Source organism: Cervus canadensis, chromosome 14 (genome assembly GCF_019320065.1).
Source record: "Cervus canadensis isolate Bull #8, Minnesota chromosome 14, ASM1932006v1, whole genome shotgun sequence".
Classification (NCBI taxonomy): Eukaryota; Metazoa; Chordata; class Mammalia; order Artiodactyla; family Cervidae; genus Cervus; species Cervus canadensis.
The window spans coordinates 62,508,995-62,530,423 of NC_057399.1; the positions used below are offsets into that span (position 1 = coordinate 62,508,995).

Sequence of the window (21,429 nt, forward strand, 5' to 3'; positions counted from 1 at the left end):
AAATCAAGTCTACACAATATTGTGTAGAAAGCAGAAGGTGAAAGAAGACTTCTCAATTTATGCAACTAATATTCTCCTAATATCCCAATTAAAAAAAAAAATTAAATCCAGGGCTGTGCCTTGAAGGTTTAAAGGGCAGTAGATGGAAAGGGTAGAATCAGCAACTCTTTGCGAGCCTTCCACCGGCCCCCAGGGCAGCTGATTGTTTCTCTGCCACTGCAGCTCCACCTTTGAGTTTATTACACTAGATGAATGACCATATTACATGAATTTAAGCCCTGCCACCCCCACCCCTGCAAAGTCTTTCTCAGGCTTCCCAGGTGGCTCAGCGGCACAGAATCTTCCTGGCAATGCAGGAGAAGTGGGGTTGATCCCTGGGTCGAGAAAATGCCCCCGGAGAAGGAAATGACAACCCATTCCAGTCTTCTTGCCTGGGAAAGCCCATGGACAGAGGCGCCTGGCGGGCTACAGTTCCTGGGGTAAAAAGAGTCAGAGATGACTGAGTGACTAAACAACAGCAAACAGCCTTGTCACAAATGTTCCCAAATCTGGCCGAGTGTTGAGTGGTCAGATGTGCAGGGTTTATGGTGTATACCCTGTATAAACGAACCTGTAACAAGTTGGAGAATGAAGGATTGACGTGGGAGGAGAAAGCCCTGAATTTACTGATTAAACGTAAAACATACAGGCAATGGCTTGGACATGGCAAAATCCTCCATTTGATCTTCAGTCACGTCTGGGGTCCCTATCCCTCTGGAAAATTCGTAACAGCATCTTCCCCTTACTTCCCCTGTGATCGCTGTGGGCTCTGACCCTGAACACCTGCGTCGGTTCCACTGCCCGGTGGGGCTCGGCGCGGCCGCTAGACGGCCTGGGGAGCTGCGCGCCGGAGCGCGGGGTGCACGGGTGAGTGTGTGCACATGGCTCTAGCATGCGCATTTGATAAGGGACCTCAAGGAAGCTGGAGCACTTCTGGGAGAAAGACTGCCAGTGGCGCCCGGGCGGGAGGTGGCCTGGATTCAGTCTGGGCCGAGCATCAGCTGTGAGGTGGGTGGCTCCCCTGTGTGCCCATCCGGTCTGTCCAGCGAGGACAGCTCCCACCTCAGCGTTGACCTTACTGGACAATGTCTGCTCAGGTGAAGTCCTTAACATGTTTTCTGGCTAGTATGAGGCACTCAAAATGTCTCTTTCCCCCCAAAATATTAGGTGATTTGCTGTAGGTTAAAGTGGCGGGTACTAGCTGTGTCCTCTCCCCTCCTTTCTCTCCACCTCATTACTTTGTCTGTTCCCTTGCGTTTCTGGCAGCCTTCAAGTATCCAGTTGTCAGTAATTCCATGGCCTCTAACTTACTAATGCATCCAACGCTGACGATTTCATGCCCCGTTACCGCGGCAGCCGGCCTCTCCTGGTCATCGCTCCTGCGGTCAGTGCCCAGGCCTCCAGAGCGCCCCCTCCTGCCCTTCCGTTTGCCCTCCCAGCACACTGACAGGTGACCCTGGAACGTGCACATCAGCTAGTCACTTCTCCGCAGAAAGGCCCTTCCCCACTCCAAACTGCAGGATGATTTACAGCTACTTTTGTGCAGCTCAGCTCAGAATATAGCAAACATGCGGGTGTTTTATGTGACGGTCTCCAGGGCCTCGATGGGCCCGCGGTGGTCACATCCCTGCCCTCACCTGCCGCCGCTGCTATCCCTGCTCCCCACCCGCTCCACCCCGCCGGCTTCCTGCAGCTCCTGGGTCTGCAGGCCCCTCCCTCAGGGCCCGGCTTGGATTCCTGTCACCTCCGCGTTCCTTTGCTGTCTGTGGCCTCGGCCTCCTTCACAGAGCCTGCTGTCACTGTTTACAATATGCCCCGGGCCCGGCACTCTGTTTATCACCAGGCTTCATCTTTTCTCCAGAGCGCTAGTTCACTCTAACATGATATGCGTGCGTGTGTGTGTTGTTTCAGTCATGTCTGACTCTTTGCGACCTACGGACAGTAGCCCGCCAGTCTCCTCTGTCCCTGGAATTTTCCAGGCAAGAATACTGGAGGGGGTTGCCCTTTCCTTCTCCAGGGGATCTTCCTGACCCAGGGGTCGGACCTGGATCTCTGAAGTCTCCCGCATTGGCAGGCAGGTTCTTGGCCACTAGCACCACCTGGGAAGCTCGCTGTAAAAACGGGTGGTGGCTCGTTTTTCAGGACGTCATGAGACAGTATTTTCATAGGGAAAATAGATATTGAGTAACATGTGAATTAGCCAACTTGTCAAGCTCAGAGCAGAGCCTTCAACTGTGTTGTCTAGTCAGCGTCTTAAACGGTCTCCGGAGGGGCAGACGCAGCTTTGCAGATGCAGTCTTTGCAGGGTGCCTCCCCCCTAGCCTGACGGCCGCTCTTTCCTGTCTGCCAAAGACTCGCCCCAAAGGGGCTCCGTGGGCCCCACGGCCTGAACTCGGCTGGTGAGCAGGTGCTGTGCAAGCGGATCTGCTGGAGCCGCAGGTGGGCCGTGTCGCAGCTCCGTCAGCTCCAGTTGAACTAAAAGTGCCCTGGCGGTTCCCTTTTCTTTCTTCCTTTCGCCTTCACCTAATTGTGTGCACTCAGGGCAAGACACAGGAGGATGGCCAGCACTCTGCTTGCTGGAATATGTTTTTAGCTTCTATCGCTTTTCCTACTTGCTGTTGAAGCCATGCTGTAGACCTGTATGAAGTGTGGCTTAGAAGCTGTCTTAACTCTGCCCACCCCAGTGCTCATCGTGTAAACGCGCAGAAGATGTCATATTACATTATAAAAACACCTGTGCAAAAAAAAAAAAAAAAAAAAAACACCTGTGCAGTGGTAAGTAAATCTTTAAAAAAAGTATTTACTTGTAGTGACATATAGTTGACTTACCATGTTGTATTTAGTTTCAAGTATACAGCAGAGTGATTCGTTATAGGTTGCTACAAGTTATTAAGTAGAGTTCCCTGTGCTATACAGTAAACCATTTTTGTTTACCTATTTTATTTACTGTGGTATCTATCTGTTAATCCCGAACTCCTAATTTATCCCCCCACACCTTTCCCCTTTGATACCATATGTTTGTTTTCCATGTCTGTGAGTCTGTTTCTGTTTTCTGTGTAGATTCATCTGTATTATTTTTAAGGATTCTATGTTTAAGTGATATCACATGGTATTTATCTTTCTCTGTGACTTCATTTGGTATGATAATATCTCTAAGTCCATCCATGTTGCTCCAAATGGCATTATTTCATTTTTTTAATGGCTGAGCAATATTCCATTGTATGTATATACATATCGCATCTTCTTTATCCATCCTTCTGTCACTGGACATTTAGGTTGTCTTACATGTAATAGTCACATCTTGGCTATTATATGCTGCTAGGGACACTGGGATGCATGCCCAGGAGTGGGGTTACTGGATCATATGGTAACTTTTTTTTTTTTAAGGAATCTCCATACTGCTCTCCATTCGTCTGTCATTGGACATTTAGGTTGTCTTACATGTAATAGTCACATCTTGGCTATTATATGCTGCTAGGGACACTGGGATGCATGCCCAGGAGTGGGGTTACTGGATCGCATGGTAACTGTTTTTAAGGAATCTCCATACTGCTCTCCATAGTGGCTGCACCAGTTTGTATGCTGGAGCATGACTTCAGGTGAATCTGCCTCCTCTAGGAACCACTGTCAGATTGCCCAGCCCTTCAGCTGGGACAGTGCCCCGAGCCCAGGGGCGTCTTGGGTCCCAGCCTCCACTGCACTGGGGAGAACTGCTTTGGGTCAGGGCCTGGAGTGCCCGCACTCCTTACATGACCAGGGTGTCAGCAGTGTTCCAAGGCTTCTGTCCTGTGTCTCAGGACGAGTGTCCCCAGCTCGTCTCTAATGTAAAGTATCAAATTGTAAGAAGTATTTATGGAATGCGCCCAGAACTGTACCTTATTCAGCAGCTAAGAAAGTAATTTCCTCTCATCTTTATTATTCATGTTAATAAAAATCAGTGATGACATACAGGAAATCTATCAGCTCTCCCACAGGAAGGGAAAGCTAGCCTTGTCCAGGTGGAATAAGTCATTCTGAATGTGAGCAGTGGGGGTGGTCAGGAAGCCATCCCCAGTGTCCAGCAGGGTGACTGGGGGCGGCCAGAGGAAAAAGAGAAGGAAAAGGGAAATTTAGGAAGTTTGTCAGTGTTTTTTTTAACTGTTAAGTGTACCCTAATGGGATTTTTTTCCCTCCTTTTTATTTGCAGGCAGAGTGGACTTCTGTGAATGCAGTTCCTGTTCTGTGTCAGACCCTGGCTGGACCTGGTCCCTGACTCCAGGAGGTGAAGGCTGAGGGGCGGGAGGTGAGGTCAGTCCGCACACCTGGTGGGGAGGGAGGGGCAGGGAGCCAGGTCTGTGCGCAGCAGGAGAGGATGTGGTGTAGTCTTGGGGGGTGTGTCTGGGGCGGCCTGAGTGTGCAGGTCCCTGGGGGAGTACACGGAGCCCTGGCCGGGCAGTTTGCAGACCTGCTGGGCCTTCTCTTGATGCAGTGGACAGAGCAGGGGGTGGCCAGCCCAGCTTGAGGGTCAGAGTGCAGATGCTGGGGACGTGATGAGAGGGGTGGGAGGATGGATTGAATTCGGTGCACAGATGGGTATTTTAGGGGGGAATTGAGATTAATGCTCCGGTATTAAAGCTAGACAGTGGAGATTTAGGTTTGGACTCCTCCTGCCTTCAGTTTAGGGATACCCAGGGTAAGGTCCCGTGGCAGCAGCTTGGGGGGGCCCATTTCCACATCCATCTGGGTACCACGTGGCGATGCCCATATCAGGCCCGTGTGAGCCAGGGACCCGCAGCAGTGAAAATGACTAGGAGACTGGGTAACTGCCCTGATGGGGTCTCTCAGAGCCGAGGGGCCCCACTAGGCTCCTCTGAGGGTCCTCAAGCTCCCTGGAGGCCTGGGGCCCTAGCACAGGGGATCTGCCCGCTCTGAGACCTTGGGCGTGTGGTAAGGCCTCTTCCCTGGAGGATCCAGTGTCTGAGAAGGTGCAAATGCCTCATTCTTAGTTTTTTCTTGGTCTGTTTTAGGGCCATTTTGTAGAGAGTGATAAAGTATTGCTTTTACCTAAGTTAACCTCATCTATGAAAAGCACAGATGTATGTGAACTTTTGGGATAAGAAGTTACTGAGAATGACCTCTCTTAGGGCAGTATGCACATTACAGCAACACTGGGTGACTGATACTGCAACTCGTATAGCTTTTACGTCTCTTTCAAAGGAAAAATACTCCGGGGGTCATAGGAACATAAGAAAAGGAACAGTTTTACCTGGAAAAAAAAAACTGGTTTCCTACTACGGCTTAATTCAGCTAATTTCATGAGCAGTGGTGGCTTTTTAGACGTCATTTGTTCTAAAGCAGAGAACACCTTTGTTTTGTGTACTGTGGTTGTTCAGAGCCTGGGATTTGGAGATGGAGTAAATCCTTAAGAACTAGTCTTAGAGAGAAAGAGTTATGATGGTATTTCATCTATAATGGTCAGTTGACAAAAAGTAATTGCTATTCCATGTCCTTTTGGACTGAAGAGTTTTCATTCTTAGTCTATGGTTTAACTGCACAAAAAAGGAGAGAAATCCTTAATGGCACCTGCTTTGAAACCAGTGCATGATTATGTAAAGTACTCTGGACGGTTCTATTGCCTGAAACTATTTTTGAGCACCATTCTTTTCTAGTGGTCTCTAACTGTAGCTTTGGGAGGAAAAGCTAGTGGGGAAGCCACTTGGATAGAGATGCAGGTGAAGACCTCAGGAGAACTGCAGGAAAATATCTTATTTTTGGGCCTGGATCATTAGTCCCTGTATGCCTTCCCTGGAGCTGAACATGGGGTGTTCCCAGGCAGTGCCTAATTGGACCAGCTGGTGGTGTCAGGCTGTGAAAGCTTCTACGTTATGAAGCTTAATGATTTCTAAGGAAGGGCTGGTGGGGTCACACATCACGTACAGGCACTTCTGATGTGTCTCTCCCCCACATTCTGTGCAACACGTTTGAGGCAGAGGAACTGTCTCTGATGCTTGGTGAAGTCAGACACCTTTGGGATCAGAGACTGGAGAGCGTACTGGACCCTGTTCGGAGGTGACTCAGAAGTTTGCCTGGAAACGGGAGGAGTTGGGGGGACTCACCCGGCCGAAGGCACCCAGGTAAGCCTCGGCGATCAGCAGCCTCTGGGTGTTGCAGCGCTGGGTCAGAATGTCGATCAGCAGGTCCTTGTCACAGCCTGGAAGAGAGTTGTGTTGGAGAGGCAGTGAGTGCCGTGAGTGCCGCACTGCAGGCAAGGAGAGCCCACGGTGCAGGGGTCAGGCCGGTGGGCCAGCTCGTCCCCTGCCGCTCCCAGTGGAGGGAGGGGGCCCAGCCTGAGTGGAAGGGTCCGGGTACCCCTGCTGTGGCCGAGGTGCCTCTGTCTCCCCCTCTCCTGGTGCTACAGACTTTTCTTTTAAAAGATTCAATAAAAATAGAGGGAAGGAGAGAACGTGGCCTTTCTTCCATCTCGCTCCTACCCCACCAGCAAAAGGCTTCCCTGAACTCCACGCTCATCTGGTTTGAACAGACCCCATGTCCTTCTCACCACACAGCTCTGAACGACTTACAACAGATGTGCATTGGGAGAAAAGTCACTGCTCTGGTCCTGCTGACAGCAGGCGAGACCACCCAGGGTCCTTGTCTTTTTTGGAGGAAGCATTCCCCACAGAAATGGGGTGAAGCAGGCACAGAGTTTATTGGCAGCACAGTTTGTGCAACGGGAACAAAGAAGCAGTTCATGTAGAGCAGGAGCAAAGCAGAAACAGACCCGGAGAAGAGAGCAGGCAAGGTCCCTAACGAGTGTGCCCGAGACGTGGTTTAAATCACCGATGTGGGGCCCTTCTTCCAGGGCTCTGTTCCGCTCTGGCAGGTTATTGCGCCTCTTTCCCCACATCTGACCTGTCCCAGGGCCCTCCCCATATACATGCTCATCTTTTAGCCAAGATGGATTCTAGCACAGAAGACTGGGAGGTTTGACAGCACTTACTATGATGTGAGAGCTGGACCATAAAGAAGGATGGATATGAAGAATTGATGCTTTTGAACTGTGGTGCTGGAGAAGACTCTCGAGAGTCCCTTGGAGAGCACAGAGATCAAACTAGTCAATCCTAAAGGAAATCAACCTTGAATATTCATTGGAAGGGCTGATGCTGGAGCTGAAGCTCCAATACTTTGGCCACCTGATGCAAAGAGTCAAGTCATTGAAAAAGACCCTGATGCTGGGAAAGATTGAAGGCAGGTGGAGAAGGGGACAACAGAGGATGAGATGGTTGGGTGGCATCACTGACCCAATGGACGTGAGTTTGAGTAAGCTCCAGGAGTTGGTGAAGGACAAGGAAGCCTGGTGTGCTGTAGTCCTTGGGTCGCAAAGAGTCGAATGTGACCGAGCAACTAAACAACAGCCTTATGGGATGGTGCCCCCCCCCATGACCCCTGAGGAGCCTTCTTGCACACTTGTGCCTGGTGGGACGGGGTCTAGTCTCCCTGACCTCAAGAGTGACAGATGTGCTCGTCCTCTCACCCCTGCAGAGCTGAGCTCCTGCCACTGACTCTGTCCGGGCAGTATCAGGGAAGACTCAGCCCCAGTTTAATCCACCTGACAAACCCCAGCTGCTCTGCTCAGGGGCCCGTCTGCCCCTGACTCAGCGCAGACCCTGCAGAGGAGGAAGAGCCTTGGCGGAGGGAGCTGTGAGAGGAGGGAACCAGGCCCCTGCTTGTAACAGAGGCCCTGCCCCTCGGCTCTGGGGCCTGCGCTTCCTCCTCCACCAGCCCATCCACCTGGTAAAATGCCTGGATGCACAATCGCTGCAGGGAGATTCAGCTATAATTGTGGTCACACAGAACAGCCTGCCAAAAAAAAAAACAAAAACAGCCTGCCAGTGCAGGAGACATAAAAGACACAGGTTCGATCCCTGGGTTAGAAAGATCTCCTGGAGAAGGAAATGGTAACCCAGTTTTCTTGCCTGGAGAATCCATGGACAGAGGAGCCTGGCGGGTTGTAGTTCACGGGGTCGCAAAGAGTTGGACATGACTGGGCAGATTAGCATGCACACACTCAGTCACATAGTGACCAGGAAGACCTCAGCCGCCCCTCAGCTTGACCAATATTTAGATAAACTTCTCCTTATCATAAGCCTTTGATCTCTTTTCTGAGAGCATTTACTTTGGAAAACTTGTGGTTGTAAATTCTTTCTTTACTCCTTTGAGATGTAAATCTTCTCCCAACCACTTGCTAGAAGGCTAGAAAAGCCTTCCTCCAGGGCTTAGGATCCACCCCTTTAAGCTGAGTAAGACACTTGCTGTCCCTGGGCTCTGTGGCAGGCGGAACCCTCAGTACCAGTGGGCAGACTCAGATGTCCTCATTGCGTTGGCCGGGTCCCCACCCTGTGTCCTCTGAACTACTCGCTAGCTCAGCCCAGGGCTCAGACCTCGCCTGCCTCTGTCCCAGAGGAGCTGGGGTCAGTCTCTCTCCTTTTGTAAGGGCATCCTGGCCTATTGAGTTGTGTGAGGTACACTTTTTCTCTGACACATTATGGAGATGAGTAGAAAAGCAAGTTGAAGCACTAGGATGTTAAGCAGATCATATTTTGGGGATTTAAAGCCATCCTGGAAATGTTGGACTCATAGGAAGGCAATGAGTCGGGTGTGGAAGCATGCAGTGAGTAAGGGTGAGGATTGGGTAAAGGTGGATGAATGTATCTCTGAAGACCCAGTGTGGGGCAGGGTGTCTATTCATGTGAGAGAGATGGTCTGGCAGCTGCAGAGTGGAGGTGGGGAGGCAGAGAATCTTCTCCAAAGACTGGAATTTCAGATTTGTGACAAAAAGGTAGACTTTGGTGAAGTGGAACCGAGCAGCAGGGTGCCCAGGCTCCAGGGTTAAGTCCTCGACCCAAGGGACACGAGATGGTTCCAGAGGAGTCTGTTGACTGCGTGATCCAAAATGAAGGTGGTTTTAATAATAAGTAGAAGGCTTTTTGGTATAAACCATCTGGTGATGTCCATGTGTAGAGTTGTCTCTACTGTTGTTGGAAGAGGGCATTTACTATGACCAGTGTGTTCTGTTGGCAAAACTCTGTTAGTTTCATTTTGTACTCTAAGGCCAAACTTGCCTGTTACTCCAAGTATCTCTTGACGTCCTACTTTTGCATTCTAGTCCCCTATGATGAAAAGGATATCTTTTTTTTTTTTTGGCATTAGTTCTAGAAGGTCTTGTAGGTCTTCATAGACTTCAGCCTCTTTGGCATTAGTGTTCAGTGCATAGACTTGTATTACTGTGATATTGAATTGTTTACCTTGGAAATGAACAGAGATCATTCTGTAGTTTTTGAGATTGTACCCAAGTACTGCATTTTGGACTTATTTGATGACTGTGAGGGCTACTCCATTTCTTCTAAGGGATTTTTGTCCACAGTAGTAAAATGATCGTTATCTGAATTAAATTCACGCATTCCAGTCCGTTTTAGTTCACTGATTCCTAAAATATCCCTGTTGGACCTTACGAAGCATTACTATGAGCAAAGCTAGTGGAGGTGATGGAATTCCAGCTGAGCTATTTCAAATCCTAAAAGATGATGCTGTGAAAGTGTTGTACTCAATATGCCAGCAAATTTGGAAAACAGCAGTGGCCACAGGACTGGAAAAGGTCAGTTTTCATTCCAATTGCAAAGAAGGTCAATGCCACAGTGTGTTTAAACTACCGCACAATTGCACTTATTTCACGTGCTAACAAAGTTATGCTCAAAATTCTGCAAGCTAGGCTTCACATAGTGACGCTAGAACTCCCAGGTGTTTCAGCTGGATTTAGAAAAGGCAGGGGAACCAGATATCAAATTGCCAACATCCATTGGATCATAGAAAATCAAGAGAATTCCAGAAAAACATCTATTTCTGCTTTACTGACTATGCCAAAGCCTTTGCCTGTGTGGCTCACAACAAACTGTGGAAAATTCTTAAAGAGATGGGAGTATCAGATCTCCTTACCTGCCTCCTGAGAAACTTGTTTGCAGGTCAAGAAGCAACAGTTACAACTGGACATAGAACAACAGACTGGTTCCAAATTGGGAAAGGAGTGTATCAAGGCTGTATATTGTCACCCTGCTTATTTAACTTACATGCAGAGTTCAGTTCAGTCCTTAGTTGTGTCTGACTCTTGGCGACCCCATGGACTGCAGCACACCAGGCCTCCCTGTCCATCACCAACTCCCAGACCTTGCTTAAATGCATGTCCGTCGAGTCGGTGATGCCATCCAACCATCTCATCCTCTGTCGTCTGCTTCTCCACCTGCTTTCAATCTTTCCCAGCATCAGGGTCTTTTCCAATAAGTCAGTTCTTTGCATCTGGTGGCCAAAGTATTGGAGCTTCATCTTCACTATCAGTCCTTCCAATGAATATTCAGAACTGATTTCCTTGAGATAGAGTATATCATGCAAAATGCCAGGCTGGATGAAGCACAAGCTGAAATAAAGACTGCTGGGAGAAATATCAATAACCACATATATGCAGATGATACCACCCTTATGGTGGAAATGGAAGAGGAACTAAAGAGCCTCTTGATGAAGGTGAAAGAGGAGAGTGAAAAAGCTGGCTTAAAACTCAACATTAAGAAAACTAAGATCATGTCATCTGGTCCCATCACTTCATGGCAAATAGATGGGGAAACAGTGGAAACAGTGGCTGACTTTATTTTCTGGGGCTCTAAAATCACTGCTAATGGTGACTGCAGCCATGAAATTAAAAGACGATTGCTCCTTGGAAGAAAAGCTATGACAAGCCTAGACAGCATGTTAAAAAGCAGAGGCATTACTTTGCCAACAGAGGTCCATCTAGTCAAAGCTATGGTTTTTCCAGTAGTCATGTATGGATGTGAGAGTTGGACTATAAGGAAGGCTGAGCACTGAAGAATTGAAGCTTTTGAACTGTGATATTGAAAAGACTCTTGAGAGTCCCTTGGACTGCAAGGAGATCAATCCAGTCAATCCTAAAGGAAATCAATCCTGAATATTCATTGGAAGGACTGATGCTGAAGCTCCAATACTTTGGCCACCTGATGTGAAGAGCAGACTCATTGGAAAAGATCCTGATGCTGGGAAAGATTGAGAGCAGGAGGAGAAGGGAACAACAGAGAATGAGATGGTTGGATGACATCACTGATTCAATGGACGTGAGTTTGAGCAAGCTCCAGGAGATGGTAATGGACAGTGAAGCCTGGTGTGCTGCAGTCCATAGGGTGGCAAAAAGTCAGACACAACTAAGCAACTGAACAACAGCAAATAAGATTTTTCAGTTATATATACATATTGATTTTTCTGTCATCACACATCATTATTATAATGTGATTTTTGTTGTTATTCTTTTGGGATTATCCACAATACACCTCTCTGAATTACTCTCCATTTTACAAAGTTCATAGCAATTCTGGCTCATTTATTCTTCTAGAAATATTTCAAAATATTTTCATATGGATCTCAAAAAATGTTATTCAAATATCAATTAAAATAACTATAAACTTAGGAATCAATTTAGAGAAGTCACTAACATGACATATCTGTTGAACTATTTATGTGTTTTTCTTTTCTAAAAGACTTAGTGAACATTTGTATGTTGCTGCTGCTGCTGCTGCTAAGTTGCTTCAGTCGTGTCCGACTCTGTGCGACCCCATAGACAGCAGCCCACCAGGCTCTGCTGTCCCTGGGATTCTCCAGGCAAGAACACTGGAGTGGGTCGCCATTTCCTTCTCCAATGCATGAAAGTGAAAAGTGAAAGGGAAGTCGCTCAGTCGTGTCCAACTCTTAGCGACCCCATGGACTGCAGCCTACCAGGCTCCTCCGTCCATGGGATTTTCCAGGCAAGAGTACTTGAGTGGGTTGCCATTGCCTTCTCCATAAAACATTTGTATAGTTTTGCAAATTACAAGAAACTTTATTTGGTTAAAATTATTCATATTTGTATTTCTATCAATATTTCAAGTTATATTATTTTTATTTTGGTCTTAACAGAATAATTCCTTAATGAAATAGATGATATTGAACTTCATGTGGACCTTGTGTCCAGAAAAATTATTGAACTCTCATGCTGCTGCTGCTGCTGCTAAGTCGCTCAGTCGTGTCCGACTCTGCGAGACCCCATAGATGGCATAGACGGCAGCCCACCAGGCTCCTCTGTCCCCGGGAGTCTCCAAGCAAGAACACTGGAGTGAGTTGCCATTTCCTTCTCCAATGCACGCATGCATGCTAAGTCGCTTCAGTCATGTCCAACTCTGTGTGACCCTATGGACAGCAGCCCACTAGGCTCCTCTGTCCACAGGATTCTCTAGGCAAGAATACTGGAGTGGATGCTATTTCCTTCTCCTGAACTCTCATACTTCTAATAATTTTTTACTGGATTACCTTGGATTTTGAAATTTGCTGCTAACGTCTGCTGCAGAAACAAATAATTTTGACTTATTCTTTAGACATTGTGTCTTTTTCTCTTTCTTGTCCTATTGCATTAGGGCCAGGAATTTCTAAATAATTCCTACTTGATGGTTTAACAGAAAAGCATAGCGTAATGATCCTTAGCAATTTTATGGGCTTGCATGATGTATGGTTGATTCTTGTTATTCGTGATGTGTTTCTACAAAGTCACCATGAACATGAATTGGTAGATGCTGAATGTTTGCTTCCAGGGGAGATACAGGAAAACTCAGACACTAGGTGTAAAGGGACACTTCCTCCACTTGTATAAATAGCGTCTGCGCACACCCTACAGCTCACACCATATTATTGCTGAGTAAGGTCAAGGGCAGGTGGTGGTGGATCTAACTTAAGTAGCACTGAGGGTCCCACAAAGGTTCGTTTTGTCTTGCAGGCAGCTTTGCTGTGATTCAGGCGTGTAGGTCAAAGATAGTTCCCGTTGTTCAGGATCTGACAGGGATGGTCTGGAAATTATATATGCTAAGTGAGACAAAATAAACACAGGTGTCTGTGCCCTAAGAGTGCATGGGCAGGAGAAGCAGCTGGTCACAGTTGGGATTGGCAAGTGGACTGTTCGAGACCGTTACCTGGGAGGTACTGCTTTTCCTTGGTGAACTGTTATACACTGTAAGACAAGTTTTATTAAAACAACTCCCTTTCATTTGCATCAGACCATATTTTTGCTTTCTTATTTTTCTAAGTATTAATAAAACACAGAGCCAAGTAAAAAAATCAACAAGTAGGATTACATCAAACTCAAAAGCTTCTGCAAAGGAAAAGACTACAGTTAACAGTACTGCATTGCATAGTTCAAAGCTGCTGAGAGAGTAATCAGTGAATGTTCTCAGCATAATAACAAAAATGGAAATGATGGGATGAGAAGGATGTGTAAGCTAACCTTACTGGGTTAAACATTTAGTGACGTGCATGTCAAATCGTCAAATGTACATGCACCTTGAACTTACACTGTTGGATGTCAGTTATGTCTCAGCAAAGCTGGGAAGAACCCACAGTAGCCAAGGAGAACACTCGCAGTTGTCATTTTTGGTTGAACTTTGCCAGGAGCATCAAGATGGCTTGACTTTCCAAGCATGTTGACCTGTGTCCTTGCTCTGCCACACTGAAGCATGCCTGTTCTGTCACATGCAGAACCTCCTGGAAGCCTTCAGCTAAAACACTGACAAGCAAAAGGCTGCAAGGGTCGAAGTGAATCTGAATTCTGACCCTAAAATTGCAATGACAAGAAAACTGAAGCTGGTGCAAAGAGAAAAACTTATTTTTTCAATGAGTAGATTGCTCTGATCTATAGTTGTAAAGCAAAATATTCTCCAGAAGGAAGAGTTCATCCATAACTTTCTATTACCCTCCCTTTAGATTTTTCTAGTGATGATTGATATTTCAAAAGGCATGGAAGCAGTGCAGATTCTTAAAGTGGACTTCAGAGCATATTTAAGTTCTTTATTGTTTTCTTCTGGGGTCCTGCCAGTGGACACACACACACACACACACAAATACACAGACACACACACATACACATAGTATCGCTCTCATAAAAGTGACCTTGTCTTCCAAGCTGACGGTTCGCTTTCTCCTGAAAGGCTTTGTATGTTTGGTGCGAATGTTCTGGTGTCAGTGTTTATCTCCCTGCTCACCAGCAGCCTCCTTAGCACAGACTGACGTCTCACAGCTCTGTGTTGAGTCTTAAAGATTAAATCTTTTTTTAAAAAAACTCAACAACTTCCCCCTCCTCTCTACATTTCTTTCCTAAACTCTTGTTCGTTCATTGGACATCCACGTCTAAGGTGGGCGACCCAGCCTCCCCACCCTGGGAGCTCACAGACTGGTCTGCAGTTGACAGAGGTGGACAGGCTGGGTGGAGGGGGCGGGGACAGGACCGTGCAGAAGGAGGCGTCTGGCCTGATGAGTTTGGAGGACAGAGAAGGGTTCCAAGAGGAAGGCTCACATGAGGAGGTTCCTGAGAGATGAGAGTTTGAATGCCAAGTGGATGGGAGAAGAAAACAGCCTTCCAGGTGGGGTGGAGGAGCGGTTGCGGGATTCTGGGCCAGTTTGCAGGATGTAGAGGAGCTGCCCCCCGGAAACAGCAGGAAGAGGGCTGGTTTAGCCAGATATGGAGGTCGCAAAGGAAACAGGCTAGAAAACAGACATGGTGAGAAAGGATGCTTATCCCAGATAAAGTTTTTGACTTAAGAATTTCATTTAGGAGTAGTGGTGAGACACTTAAGAATTTAAGGCAAGAACATATCAATCACATGTGCAAGGGTGAGAGGCAATTCTGTTCATCTTGTCTATTTTTTTTAAATTCTACTTCTTTGCCCAGCTTTTTGTTTGAATCTGTGTTTGCCTTCTGTAGGGCTTCCCTGGTGGCTCAGATGGTAAAGAATCTGCCTGTGGTGCAGGAGAGCCAGGTTCAATCCCTGAGTTGGGAAGATCCCCAGGAGAAGGAATGGCAACCCACTCCAGTATTCTTGCCTGGAGGATCCATGGACAGAGGAGCCTGATGGACTACAGTCCATGGGGTTGCAGAGTCAGACACAACTGAATGAGCATGCACACACAATCATAAAACAAGGTAAAAACACAGAAAAAATAACCCCAAAGGAGCTAGACATCCCCAGGCTTACCGAATCCCTGGAGCGCGCCTCCCAGCAACTCGGCATCCATCACGGGGTTGAAATTAGGAGCTGGGAAGATGGTACCCTGAACCTGGTGGGAAGGGGCAAAGAGAGAGAGGAGCTGGGTAATTCTCAGCAAAGACTTCAGCGTGTTTTTCATATAAATAAAACAAAAGTACATTCTATATGCTTGAATTACTCTAAGACACACACACGGGTATTTTAAACAGATGTGTTAATTGTATGTCAGTTGTGGTGACTTAGTTGTGTTCTTTTTAATCCCCTGTTCTCTCCCGTATTGGGATCTAGAAACTGAGAAACTAGAACTGATAGTAGAAAAGTGTAAGAATCAGATAAATACATGTCTTCTTAGTAAACTGTAAGCATTTTCTTAGGAATTGGAGACTACTTAGAAACTGAAAAGAGCTATTATGGGGCTTCATCCCATTTAAATGCTGCTGCTGCTGCTGCTAAGTCACTTCAGTAGTGTCCGACTCTGTGCGACCCCATAGAGGGCAGCCCAGCAGACTCCCCTGTCCCTGGGATTCTCCAGGCAAGAACACTGGAGTGGGTTGCCATTTCCTTCTCCAGTTCGTGAAAGTGAAAAGGGAACGTGAAGTCGCTCAGTTGTGTCTGACTCAACCCCATGGACTGCAGCCCATCAGGCTCCTCCATCCGTGGGATTCTCCAGGCGAGAGGACTGGGGTGGGTGTCACTGCCTGCTCCGCCATTTAAATGAGTTACAGATTAAGCCTTTGTCTGTTGCTTTGTTTGCAGGTATTTTCTCCCTTTCTGACTGATGTCTTTCCCTCTTGCTCATGATTTCCTTTGCTGTGCAAAAGCTCTTAAGTTTACCTAGGTCCCGTTTGTTTACTTTTGCTTTTCTTTTCATTTCTCTAGGAGGTGGGTCAAAAAGGATCTTGCTGTGGTTTATGTCAAAGTATGTTTTTCCTAGGTTTTTCTCTAATAGTTTTATAGTGTCTGGTCTTATATTTAGGTCTAAACCAGAGAGAGAAAAATAAATATTGTATATTGACACATATATGTGGAATCTAGAAAAATGATGCAGATGTACGTGTTTCCAGAGCAGAAATAGAGACACAGATGTAGAGGATGGCCTCGTGGGCGTGGGGGTGAGGGGAAGGGGGACAGGTTGAGAGAGTAGCATTGACGTGTGTAAATTGTTGTTTGTTGTTCAGTCACTAAGTTGTGTCTGCCTCTTTGTGACCTCAGTGGACTGCAGCACGTCAGGCCTCCTTGTCCGCCATCTCTGGAGTTTGCCCAAGTTCATGTCCATTGAGTCAGTGACGCCATCCAACCGTCTCATCCTCTGCTGCTCTCTTCTCCTTTTGCTTTCGATCTTTCCCAGCATCAGAGTCTTTTCCAATGAGCTGGCTATTCACGTCAGTTGGCCACAGTATCGGAGCTTCAGGTTCCACGTGTAACACAGATAGCCAGTGGGAAGCTGCGGTGTGGCACGGGGAGCCCAGCTCGGGGCTCTGTGATGACCCAAGGGCGGGACGGGTGGGGGGAGGTCCCGGGGGGTACATGTATACGCGTGGCTGATTCCTTCACTGTACAGAGGAAACCTACGCAACACTGTAAAGCAACTGTACCCCAATAAAGAATAAACAATGACTTAGAAGTGGCAGTTACCACCACAGCTTAAAAAAACATTCAGGGGCCCTAAAGTCATGTAGAAAGTTGAAATATTGAATCCAGAATCGAAATTCACAAAAATCTAGATGATGCAGGTAGGGTGGAGGGTTTTTGGCAGAAGCTTGGAAGTGCAGAGGAAGACATGAGCTTCCGAAGCCCCTCCTTTTACACTCTGTGGTGTACCAATAGTAGAGTGACCCTGCGTCTCTTACTTGAGCCCGAGCCAGCAGCACTGGGCTGGGTAGGATCACATGCAGAGCAGGAACCGCCAGTTCAGGTGTGCTGAGAAGGGAGCTCCCCCCGTTTGTTGTGAGTTTGCCCAGAGATGATGGGGAGAGAGCCTTCCCATGGCGACAGGTCTCTGGGCAGGCAGCTTTGCAGAGCAATGCTGCTGAACACACAGCATTCTGGGGCCCATGTTATAAGAGCAGAAAATTAGTTAATTGATGAGCCTGGTTTCTAGTCTTAAGAAACATGCATATACCACTGCCAAAAGATTAAGGAAAAAAATTTTGGGGGGGGGGTGGTAAGAACATTGTTCACTTGTGTTGAAGCTAAGAATTAAATTCAATTTGTGTTCCACTTGGCCAATATTAATAAGTTTTTATACTCAGAGGCACAAACATGTCCATGAAACGTTCTTTTTAAATCCTAGATGGACAGATGTGTGATTAAAATATGGACACAGTTTAGGATCTTAGGATGCCCACACGTGTGTCTGCAAGCCGGTGTCCAGTTCACTTCTGATAAAGTGAAGGTTGCTCAGTCGTGTCCGACTCTTTGCGACCCCAAGGACTATACAGTCCATGGAATTCTCCAGGCCAGAATACTGGAGTGGGTAGCCTTTCCCTTTTCCAGGGGATCTTCCCAACTCAGGGATCAAACCCAGGTCGCCCGCACTGCAGGCGGATTCTTTACCAGCTGAGCCACAAGGGAAGCCCAAGAATACTGCAGTGGGTAGCCTATCCCTTTTCCAGCGGATCTTCACGACCTAGGAATTGAACTGGGGTCTCCTGCTTTGCTGCCGGATTCTTTACCAGCTGAGCTATGAGGGATATCTCAAGCTTATTGGCAATGAGCCAGAACTTAGTTTTCTTGAGCCAACCCTCATTTCTATACACTATTGCACGGGAGACGATAAGAGTTTTATCTGCCTATTCACTATCATCCCCTTTAGTGAGACTCTATTAAGAAAACAGACTTTGATTTTTCTTTCAGTCACTAAATTGAGTTCAGAAAGTAGACTCTAAGGTAAACTCCTAGACTGAGTTCTCTTCACCTCAGTTGTTTTCTTTGGAATCTTATAATCCTAGAGCAATTTAAGATTTAAACTTTTGAAAGACAAGCCCTGCCTTCAAATGTGAAATTTATTCTCTGCTCTTTGTCACTGTCTTTTACTAAGTCCCTTTTGTCTGCGTAGCTTTTTCTCAGTTTTTTCATTGGGAAAACTAAAGGCTCTTTGAAGCATGTTCCTTGTAGGAGTGAGAAGGCTGTTGCACAGGTCTTGGGTGATGGTGCCATTCATTGCCTGCTGACCTCGGTCTTGCTGCAAGCTCTCGGACAAAGGGCAATCTTATTTATTTATTTTTTAATTCATGGGAGTATAATTGCTTTACAATGTCTTGTTAGTTTTGTTGTACCATGAAGTAAATCAGTTATATATATATATACATATATCCTCTTGAACTCCTTCCCAGACCCCAGCCCACCCTTCTAGGCCATCACAGAGCGCCGAGCTGAGTTCTCCTTGCTTTGTGGAAGCTTCCCGGCCATCTGTTTTACACATGCTGGTGCACATATGTCAGTCCCTGTCTCCCCGTTTGTCCCTGTCTTAAAAGTGTAAGAGAGAAAATGTGTTTGGAAACAGTGAGACATATTGTTGCATATGTGTAAGTAGCCTAGGCAGTCTAGTCTCTGAATGTGCAAATGTCCGTCACAAACTTGAGCATTTCATTCCTGGCTGGACTAGGGTCCTCCAGAATTCCGACTGGAGTAAGTGCTATAAAATGAAACCCTTCATATATTTTGCAAAAAGAAAAAAAAGACACACACACAAAGCTCTGAAAGTAATACATAAGGAAAGGAAAGTTGTTCAGTTGCTAAGTTGTGTCTTGACTCTTTGTGACCCCATAGACCGCAGCACGCCAGAGTTCGCTGTCCTCCACTATCTCCTGGATTTTGCTCAAACTCACATCCATTAAGTCAGTGATGCCATCCAGCCATCTCACCCTCTGTCACCCCCTTCTCCTCTTGAACTGTCTACAGTGATTTATTAGATAAAATTTGTATGTGAAATAAAAATCCACAGTTTTTTCTTCATAGTTTTTTTTAAATCCTCACACAGACTACTAATACAATGTATTTTTACAATATAATGCAAAAATTCTTTCTTTTTACACTTCTCATATCTTTTGCCGCTTAAAGTTCTCTCCTTATCTATTCGTCTTAGAATAAATCAGTAAAAATGTTTTAGAAGTAAATTCAACACTAAAAGTAAAAAATAATTGTGAATGGTCAGTAATTCAAACAACACTTTTCTAGTGAGCTCTTGTCATTCATGCCCATTTATATAGCATATTAAATCATTATATTCATTTCATATCAGTCATTATGTTTCAGTTAAGCTGGAGTCAGCAACGCTGTTCCATGTAAGGTACCTACTTTGGGTTCCTTGGAATGCTGACCCCGTCGTTTAATGGCCATATTTCCGTGTGTCCCTCAGAAGTAATTGGCGTGTAGTGCTGGGCAAATGCGATATGATGCCGGTGTGAGCTGTGAGTGCTCCCCTCAGTGCGGCTAGTTGGCACGGCTGCCGCCTCACGTGGTCTGGCTTTCTTCTGATGAGGACACTTGAGACCTGCTCTCTTAGTTGTTGTTGTTGTTTAGTTGCTTCTGTCATGTCAGACTTTGTGACCCCATGGGCTGTAGCCCACCAGACTCCTCTGTCCATAGGACCCTCCAGGCAAGAATACTGGAGTGGGCTGCCATTCCCCACCCAGGGATCGAACCTGTGTCTCTAATATCTCCTGCATTGGCAGGCAGGTTCTTTGCCACTTGCGCCACCTGGGAAGCCCAATAACAGATTGTAGGGGTGTCTCATTCTGAGTCCCCTGGAGGTATAATGTGCACCTGAACTGAAGCAGATGGCATGTTCTCGATGAATACAGATCGCTTGTCTGACCGAGTGTAATTTTACTTACTGATTTTCTAGGTCTATTTTTAGTTAACCCAGTCACTGTAATTTAACCTTTTGAAAGAGTGAGAGACTGTTATGTTAGGTATTTTTCAGCATGTATGCCTCTTAAAGCAAAGTCCCTTTTTATATATGTGTTTCTAAATTGTTCATGTCTTAGAGCAAAATGGAAATTTTGAAAAAGTGGACACTTTCCAATGTGACATAAAAAATGCATCTATGATAAAAAAATTTTTTTTGCCTTGAAAATTGACAGCTTTAGACATAGTGTCACTTGTTACAGGAAAAATAAAAGTCCTAATGCCTGTCATTTCCACTTGAATTCTTACCATAAGGTAAGCAGAATATGATCTTCACTTCTACTCATTTGTGAGTTTAGATTTTGATAGAGGAATGAAACATACTCCCTTTTAAAGAGACAGAATAAACTGCCTCATCAATTTACTATGCAGAAGGTTATGAGTAATTTGTAAATTTAAAATTGGTTCCAAAAGCTACTCCCCTGAGTGAATAATGAAAGAATTTCTTTAACTGACAGAAACATGTCAGAATTATTATCTGGAACTGCATACAGCCTGGAAGACTCACAGATTGTTCATGAAGTTGATAAAAAACGTCTTAATCATCTCATATCAATAGGCACATGGATCAGTGTATATTTCACCTCTTCATGGCTGACCTAGGGGCCAAGGTCCGTAATCCCACTCAGCGCCCACCTTTAAGTCCTTTCTCTCCTCTGCCTTTTGCGTCACCCACACACTAACCGCTGGGGAACCTCAAGAGTTCCCACCGTGAAACGTCAGCGGGCCTGACTGGTGCCTGCCAGCGGCCGGGTTTCAGAGAATGACTCAGCTTAGTTTCCATGTCATGGGGATTCCAAGATCTCCAGGGAACTGAGGAGTTTTGGAGCCCTGTGAGGAATCCCTCCAGGGGTCCTGGGCCTTCATTCATGAGCATATTGTCACCTTTGGGGCACTGGTCCCTGGTCTCCACTGACTGTTCTGAACACCCTGCACCCACTCACCTCTCACGCCTGTCTGCAAGAACGTCCTGAAGGATTTCAGTGGCTTGGAGACAAACAGCACCGTGGGGGTGATTAACCCACCCTCTCCCGGCTTTCAGGAGCCATCTTCAGTCCATCTGCTCCCCGCACACCTTCCTCGGGTCCCCTTATCTCAGCCGCTGCTCCTGCTTCCTTGATGCTCCTCCCTCCCCGAGCACCCCCACACCCAGCAAACTGTCCCCGCAGCCAGAGAGGTTCCTCCTGGGTCAGACACACCACCTATCCTCCCCTCAAGTGCCCCTGCCCAGAGCCGGGCTTCCCATGCTGGTTTTCTGCTCTGGTGCACAGGGGGGATGCTGTTCATGTGAGAGAAACATCCGGGGACATCGGGATTTATGCGCACATCCCGGGGCCTGGCCTTGAGGACGCTGCAGGGCGTCATCAGAGCCGTCCTCACA

The 21,429-nt window shown here is 46.6% G+C and overlaps 1 protein-coding gene across 1 annotated transcript in view; it reads right to left on the reverse strand.

Moving 5' to 3' along the window:
- The window catches only part of ANXA10 (annexin A10), a 74,930-nt gene that overhangs the window by 25,557 nt on the left and 27,944 nt on the right, over window positions 1–21,429 (reverse strand). The window contains exons 2-3 of the mRNA XM_043487102.1: window positions 15,126–15,207; window positions 6,135–6,229 (exon numbers count right to left, since the gene is read on the reverse strand). Coding sequence (XP_043343037.1) covers window positions 6,135–6,229; window positions 15,126–15,207 — 177 coding nt within the window. The remainder of the gene's footprint in view (window positions 1–6,134; window positions 6,230–15,125; window positions 15,208–21,429) is intronic.